This window comes from Cryptomeria japonica, chromosome 10 (assembly GCF_030272615.1).
Source record: "Cryptomeria japonica chromosome 10, Sugi_1.0, whole genome shotgun sequence".
Lineage (NCBI taxonomy): Eukaryota > Viridiplantae > Streptophyta > Pinopsida > Cupressales > Cupressaceae > Cryptomeria > Cryptomeria japonica.
In genome coordinates this window covers 499,500,555-499,509,270 of record NC_081414.1, presented here as the reverse complement: position 1 = coordinate 499,509,270, position 8,716 = coordinate 499,500,555, and the positions used below count along the sequence as shown (strand labels likewise).

The 8,716-nt window shown below is 39.8% G+C and overlaps 1 protein-coding gene across 1 annotated transcript; it reads right to left on the bottom strand.

The window, feature by feature from the left end:
• Nucleotides 1-6,356: 6,356 nt before the first annotated feature.
• Nucleotides 6,357-7,946, bottom strand: LOC131039350 (hypothetical protein At1g04090). The gene has a single exon (XM_057972066.2). The coding sequence runs from the start codon at nucleotides 7,944-7,946 to the stop codon at nucleotides 6,357-6,359; it is 1,590 nt and encodes a 529-aa protein (XP_057828049.2).
• Between the last annotated feature and the right edge of the window lie 770 nt (nucleotides 7,947-8,716).

Genomic DNA, 8,716 nt, shown 5'->3' with positions numbered 1-8,716 from the left:
TAATCAGGTAGCAAGCAGTGGCAACAGCTTCAGCCCAAAACTTTTGTTCGAGACCAGCACCACTCAACATACTCCTAGCCTTCTCCATCAGTGTCCTGTTCATTCTTTCTGCAACTCCATTCTGCTGTGGAGAATACGGAGTTGTCTTCTGCCTGTTAATTCCACAGTCTTTACAGAATCTATCAAAATCATTAGAGCAAAACTCACCGCCATTATCAGTTCTCAAACATTTTATTTTCTTTCCAGTCTGCAACTCAACCATTGCTTTAAATTCTTTAAAACGACTAAAAACTTCAGATTTACTCTTTAGAAAATATACCCATGTCCTTCTACTAAAATCATCAATAAATGAAACAAAATATGTGGATTTTCCAATCGAAGAGACATCTACTGGACCAAACACATCAGAATGGATAAGATCCAAAACACCACAAGTTTTATGAGAACTCGAATAAAATTGAACGCGGTTTTGTTTTCCATAAATGCAATGCTCACAGAAATCAAAGTCAAGATTATAATCATTCAAACCTTCAACAAGATTTTTTATTTTTCAAGGTCCTTAGACCCTTTTCTCCAATGTGGCCAAGTCTTTGGTGCCATAACATAGTCTTCTCTGCAGGTAACTTTGCTTCAGACGAAAGAGCACCCTTAGGTACCCAAAAACCATACCATCTGCTGAAGGTGAAACCTTCAAATCTTCCAATGAAGTATCCACAGATTTACTTTTTACAGAAGTGCTATTACACTCAACAGTGTATGCTTCAAGCTTATACAAAGTGCCAAACCTGACACCTCTAGCAACTACCATAGCACCCTTAATCATCTTACATCCTGTTTCAGAAAAGACTACCTGCACACCTGCATCTATTAGTTTGCTCACAGATAACAGGTTTCGTTTTAATCCAGGGATATGCAGCACACCATTAATCCTTTTTATTCTACCATCAGAAAACCTAATTCTAACTTTACCTCGACCAACAATGTCTAGATGTGAATCATCACCCAAGTACACCTTACCTCCATTAAATCCTTCATATTCAGAAAACCAATCTCTATTGGAAGTCATATGAAAAGATGCACCTGAGTCAATTAGCCAGGCATCATTACCTGCATGAGTCGCCAAAGCCGCAATAAATGCATCGCCATCTTCCTTGTCGGACTCAGAATCAGAATCGAACTTTTTCTTTTTCTTCTTCTTTTCTTCTTTGCAGTCCTTACGGATGTGACCCGGTTTACCGCAATTCCAGCAAATGACTTTGGACTTTCCAGGAGATTTCGATCTCCCTTTGGATTTGGACTTGCCGCGCTTCTCATTCTTCTTGCCTTTCTCCTTAGGTCTTCCACGAACGGTTAGGGCTTCCTTTGAACTGATGGATACCTTCCTTCGCATCTCTTCACCGAGTAGGGCACCCACCACGTCTTCAGATTTCAAAACAACAGAAGTACTACCGATAGCCATAACAAGAGAATCCCACGAATCAGGCAAAGAACAAAGCAAGATCTGACATTTCTCCTCCTCATCCATCTTAACACCAACGGATACTAATTGAGCCACAATCATATTGAATGCTTCTAGGTGGTCTGCAATTCGTCCACCCTCTTCCATCTTCAAGGAATACAATTTCTTTCTTAAGAAAATTTGATTTAATAAAGATTTCACTTGATACATCTCACCAAGCTTAGTCCATAGCTTCTTTGCAGAGTTTTCTTCATGGACATTGATTAGAACAGAGTCTGCCAGGCACAGTCTGATTAGACCCTTGGCTTTTCAGTCCATAACATCATACTGAGCTGCTGCAGTAGGATCTGAGGGTCTTTGGACGTTCGCATCAAAAACATCCCAAAGATCTCGATCTATTAGCAGATCTTCCATCTTCAACTTCCACATCTCAAAATTACTTCCATTAAATTTCTCCACCTCTATTCTCCCTGACGAACTCGCCATTTGAATATTCCTACAACAAGATCAAAAAGTGTCTTCTGCACAAGCTCCCACTCAAATCTGGATTAGTTCAAAAAACCCAACTGCCCACAATTGAAACCAAAGGTGATCAGGCTCTGATACCACTTGTAAGGAAGTTAAGTAGCGGAAACAACTTCCTACACTAACCTTGAGAGGAGGGTAATACAAAACTTTTTCAGATCATTACAACAGTTACAGAAAATAAAAATAGATATAATAGCATTCATACCACAACACAATGATTTACGTGGGGAAAACCCTTTCGGGAGAAAAACCCCACCCTCCAAAAACAGCTCAATATTTTATTCAGCAATCAAAAACAGATTACAAAATACTTGCAGAGCAAGCTCTTCACAGGAGTATCACTAATCAGAGATTCAGAGGCAACTCAATAGCCATAGGACTCTTTCACACAACCTCTATCTCACACACCTCATAAATAGGAGATACAATACAAGAAACCATCAAACGGTATTACAAAACCATGGGCTAAAACCACCCAATAAGGTGTAGCCGACCTTATCTCCCTTCTAGATGCCCTATGACATGTTAAAGCACACATCAACACGTGTTGCTCCCTTTTACAGCTCATTTATGTATCCGATACAAATTATTTTTCCTATTTCAGGAGTACAAACTTCCGGAGGCCATAACTTGAGAACCGGGTGTCCGATTGACGAACCGTTTGAAGCGCCGGAAAGCTCGCGAAGTGCTCTATCACCTCGTAACCGGCTTCGCCGATTACGGCCACTTTTCAGGGCGTTTCGAAGCCTCTAAAGTCCCCAAAATTAAGTTTAAATATTTTATTGCACCCCTCCAAGACGAAAACTTTAATATCTTCAAAACTAGCTGTGACCTTGCGACGAAACTTTACCGGAATGCTTATCTAGCCAACCAGAAGCTTCAGGGAGAGTTTCGCACCATTTCGTGCTCAAATGAAAACTTACTATAAATAGTAACCTCGCATAAATGCAAGGTTGAGACACCATTTTTCTCAACAAAAGCTAGAAATCAAGAATCAATTCTAAATTCAATAGAATCGACAATAGTGGATTCAATCAATAGCAGAACAACCTTCTCTCTGAATCAACTTAAAGTTTTCTCTTCATGGGATAAGAAAATCAGTCAAAAATGGCAAGGAATCATTATCCCCTCACTTTCTCGCCATAAAACCAATAAAAGAAAAGATGCAATCTGGTCCCCCCCAAAGCCAGATTGGGTGAAACTAAAATTTGATGGGGCTTCCAAAGGCAATCCTGGCCCCTCCGGAATAGGCTATGTTATCAGAGACCAAACAGGAGCAATCATCAGGAAAATGGCAAAACCAATCCCTCTAGACACCAATAACATAACAGAGTTTACTGCTCTACTACTAGGCTTGAAAGATTGCATCAACCATGGCCTCAAAAATGTTTTAGTGGAAGGAGACTCGGAGATAGCAATTAATGCTATAAGGAAGAAGATAACCCCCAATTGGAGGCTTCAAGCTTGGAAAGAATACTAGAAAACCTGAACAGTCTTGAACACTTCGAGGCAAAACATATCTACAGAGAAGCAAATGAAGAGGCGGATACCTTATCAAAAGTAGCAGCTCAAGGCACTTTTGTTCACTGGTGGTCTCAGGGCTTTTAGCCTATTGTTAATATAGATTGAGCAAGCTAACAAGACTTGATCAGATAAGGTTCGAGATGCTGCTTGCTAGTAGATTAGCGGGCTGCAAAAATCAAATTTAAATATTTCTTACCCGCCCTCCTTTTGGCGGTTGACCCCAACGGTTATTTTCTTTTTCAAATAAACCATTCAGTTAATCTTGGGGCACAAGGTGGGTCCGGTCTAGCCTAGTTATCAAATCGTCTACTTAAAAACGGGACCCACGAAGCTCCAGCTGGCAAGCGCCGCCGCTTAGTCCTTTTCATGAGTTGTCCGCAGGCTAATCTTTCCCTCCGCACTTGAGTTGATTTGGCTTGATTTGGGCATTTAATCTCCACCACCTTCGCGCGAGCCTTTATTGCCCTCTAATACCCATTATTGCTTGTCAAGTCGTGTGCCCGCCTTCCTGCAGAAGCGTCCTCTTCTCACTTCCTTATTTTCTTATGGCATCCTCTAGTTTCATCTCTGGTTTCCCTTCTCGCCTGCCCTTGTTCTCGGTTACCATGTCTTCTGAGCCCCCGTTCGGTTTCATTATGAGTGTTTATCCTAGGCCTATCTCTTGCTTCGGTGCAGACACTCCTATCTCACTAAGTGCCTCTACTCGCCAAGTTTCTTTCAAGAAGATATCGGATTTGAGACTCAAACATCTCCTTATCTATGTGGACCCTCCAGTTCTTCTAGCTGTCAAATTGATTCTGGGTAGCGCACATTTGAGCAGAGATGAATACCCAAGAGATAACACCAGTATCTCCTCCAGATTCATGGCGTCTTTGCTGGACCAAAAGCTACCCAAGCAAATGGTCTGGAATCTCACCTGGGAACTCTTCCTAGTGGAAATTCTTCAAGAACTTCAAGAAGTATTGAATAAGGTCCTCCATGACTCTGGTGCGCTCAGACCAAGCGACCAAATCCTCTTTAATGCCCATGGAGAACTTATCAAATATTACCCATTCTTATTGGACCTGAAGGGTAAAGAATTGGATAGGCACAGAGCGTTCGCTAGTGCAGGGCTGAGCTACCTCAAATGGAGATTTTTAGGAGAAGACCCAGAGGCTCAAGGGAAAGAGGAGATTCTGTTCCAATTTGCAAGGCTGAACGGATTCCTACCTTTGATTGCTGCAGAAGCAGTGCCAAAACCAGAGCAAAGTTGCAGAGGTGGCTCGAGCAGAGGTCGAAGGAGCATGGGTCGTGGCCGGGGCTCTTCAGCAAGCAAAGGCCGAGGCCGTCCTAGGAAACAGCTGCAACAACCCGACATTCCCTCTTCAAGCTAGGCTTTCTGTGGATACCTCATTTTGATTACTAGATACTCAATTTTATATGTATATTTTTATTAGGTTTTAATTTTATGTTCAAAAACTCTGCATCTAGGTAGTTGGAAATCTGCCATTATCGTTAATAGTCTGTTTGCTTTTCCTAGACTATTGATGGCTTAGAAAAATGGCTAAACCATAAGTTTAAAGGTTTTCAAGTTTTGGTGGGATCTCTGTGCTTTCTAAGAGCAGGGGTTTTTTGAATGTCTGGGAATTCAGTGACAAACCTATGTATTTAAACTAATTAATATAAATCTGGCTCTGCCTTTACCGATAAAAAAAAAAGGTTGTTATTGCTGATGATGACTACCAATAGTTAAAAACAACCAATCATGTGATACCACAGCAGCTGTGCAAGTATGAGTTTCCCTTTTGCATGACCATTCGTCTCACCTTTTTTTGGGGCTGTTTTGGACACCTTGGCAAAGAGCATGCTGATGTGTGCCATCATATTTGATGATATGGCCTTGAAACCTTAGTTATAAGCAAGGGACTTGCCAAGTAAGCAGCTGTAAAAAATTATGAGTGATTTGAAATTTTCACGTAAGATTTTGAGAAACATAAAACTAATGTGCTCAACTGAGTCCCCTCCCCTAATAGTGAAGACAATAATACATATCACAATAATATAATAGATGAATATTAAAGAGGGTAGATGAAGATAGAGTAAAAGTGGTCTAAGATCTTTCCGAGGAATTTGTTTGAGAGTGTTAAGTTGGAGGACACTGAGCATAACTATAGAATATGTGCTTGATCAAGTAGAAGGACATTGAGCATGAGAGATAAAAAAGTCGTGGAATGAACGTGCTACACTTAACTGCCCAAATTAGTCGAGTGGGAATTGTTGATTACCTGAATGAAACAGTAGGCATATCATACTTGGTCAACAGAGGACTTGACAAGCCAGGGGAAGAGCCCCTGCAAAGTGGAGGAAACACAGATCCGGCTGAAAAGAAAGATGACACACCTCTGCATATTGCAGCAATGTAAGTCTCTTTCTAAACGAACCTCTGGTTACCACTGAATTTGTTTTTTATTTTGTAATATCGTAATTAAAGTATCATCATTTTGGATTGTAATAAAAGTATTATAATACAATTTGTTATTTGTTTTTTATTTTGTAAGATTGTAATAAAAATATTTGTTGTGAAATTGATAAATGTATTGATCATAAAAAATAGACACTTAAATACAGAAATCTTTAAACTTAATTAATTCTAATGGATCATTTAATTTCCATATACTAATTTATTAAACATTTTATAAATGGTTAATTAGTTGGAACATATCCTATAATTATGGTTAAGTAGAACATTAACTATATGCTCACTAACCCTTAATAGACCATCCACATCAAACACATTCCTCATATCAAATTACAACATAGTAAATATTTTAACATTCAAGATGTACACGGCCTTCCCAACAATAGGCTATGCTTTTTCCTTTTCATCACCTTCCCAACTTTCTTTAGCTTTAGGTCCAGTAGGTCCCTTCTCACTAGAAAGTTCTTCAGGTATGTCTTTATTGAAGAAATCCTCTACAGAATGTCTCAGTTTAGAGGGCAGGATCTTCAATGCTCTGTCTAGCTCTGCTCTTGTATCATAAACAACAGTAGGTCCCCAGTTTCTCATATACTGCAGCCATGGAGGCTCTTGCAGAGGTTGAGGCTGCATGTAATCTGCTGATATGATTTGAAATTGCATACTTGTGTCTAAAACATATTTGCTTCTCTTTGTATCATTCCTTAGACCAATTTGAAGCTTTGTATTCCCTTGAAGGAAGTCTCCTTCTTCAGGATAACTTGCATGGCCATCCTTGCTAGAATAGATGACAGCTCTATCACTGCTTCCTTCACTGTATTCCAGCTCTGAGGTGTCCAACCATTGCCCACTGCTGTGTTGTGACAGATAAACTCTCCATAACTTGCCTGTGAGGTTATTGATTCTGAGAGTAAAATGCTCCCAATCACCTCCATGCTGCCCTATTCTACCCAGACTTATATTATGAAACAGCTGCACCTTGAGGCTCCTAGGACCATTGAAAGGATAAAATAACCACATTTCTATGTCACTACATGTCCCTCCCAACATGGGTTTAATGTGCACATAGGCTTCAGCACTCTGTAGATCTCCCTGTTTGACCCTTGTGGCAGCTGCACCATCTTTAGGCAAATCCAGCCAGTAGCTCCCATCATCTGGGTCACCTCCCTGAGGAAGATTTGAGCCATTGGCCTCTATGGGTTGTGCTCCTACTGCAGAACCCTTGCTGTACAAGAGTGCCCCATTCTGGAAAAACCAGTCCACTGATGAAGGCATGTACTTTTCATATGGATGGAAGAAGACAGTAGGTCCATACTTGTACAGCAATTCATTGATTTGGTCCACATTTGGCATGGCAGTAAACTTGTCAAGATTACAATTCTTGAGGCAGGCAATAGGTAGAGGATCATTAGGGGTCAATCCACCAGTTTGGCAGTAGAATGTACCCACATAGACCCCTGCAGCTTTTGTCCCTCTAACTTTAGGCCTTATATTCCAAGCAGTGAATGATTTGTTACTCCAAATGGCTCCCTCTGTTTGACAGGTATCTGTAAGGTCAGAGCGAACACACATCACCAATTCCTTTGATGTGGGCTTTGCTGGAGTATTTGTGACAACACAGCCCAGAGCTTTGTATCCCTCTGGTGCTTGAGGAACCCAAAAGTAAACTTGCCCTTCATTGCTACTCCAAACCAAATTATAGTCTGAAGGCTCTTCCAATGGTGGACCTGCTAATATAATTTCCCCTTTCATATTGCTTCTATCTTGCGTAATACTAACTAGAAAGAATGGTGATTTAAGGGGTCGTTGTGCATTAGGACACCCATAATGGCCAAGGACGAAAAAGCCCTCTGGAATTTGCAGGGGCTTGTAAAAGGTAACTCCTTTGTTATCAGGGGAGCTCCATACTTTCTCCATGACAGACACTTGGACTACTTCAATTTCTCCAAACAAGATCTTTCCTCCCCCAAAGCCTTCCATCATTTGTGTGAAGAAGAAAACATCTTACGACTATTAGTAGAGGTGTATAAATATAGCCCCTCCTTTAAAGTCTTTGACATGGAGTTTCCTCTACGAATATTCTGGGTTTTCTTCCAAGAAAAAGAGTGCATTGGCGTGCACATTATTCTCACCTTACGTCAAAATTTAGGCTCTCTTTTACTGCGTCAGCTTCTCAAAGTTTTCTTCTATTGGATATAATTACATAGAATAGGATAAACAATTGATAAAATTACTCTTCATTGTTTGTATGAAATGAATACCCCTCAACTCTTATCAAGAGTTGAGGGATATTTAGATAAGAATCAAGAGTTGAGTGGTATTCATTTCAAGGGTATTCATTAATTATTTGACTACTACAACTAAGATATTTAGATAAGAATCAAGAGTTGATTCTTTTTAGATAAGAATTAAGAGTTGAGGGGTATTCATATCACTAAAAATCATTTGAGACATGATCATAGCCTCATCTCTTACATCATATATCTGACCATTTCAAATCTTGATAGATGATAGAATCAAAGAATATACTATCATCCTCACTAATTGTGCTAATCAATTGAACAACTACTCCTTGATATAATCAATTATTAGATATTTAAATAAAATGATCAAATACATTTTCTTAAAAATAATTTTAAAGCCAGGTAGGTGATGAGGCTATAATGAAATGATTGAAAGATAGTTTGAGAGGAATGGTGACTTGTGTCAGATTGGTAAGTGTGAATTCCAATTCCTTTTCATTCCACAAA

Coding starts and splice junctions, on each gene's coding strand:
- LOC131039350 (XM_057972066.2), bottom strand. CDS start 7,946: ATGGAAGGCTTTGGGGGAGGAAAGATCTTGTTTGGAGAAATTGAAGTA.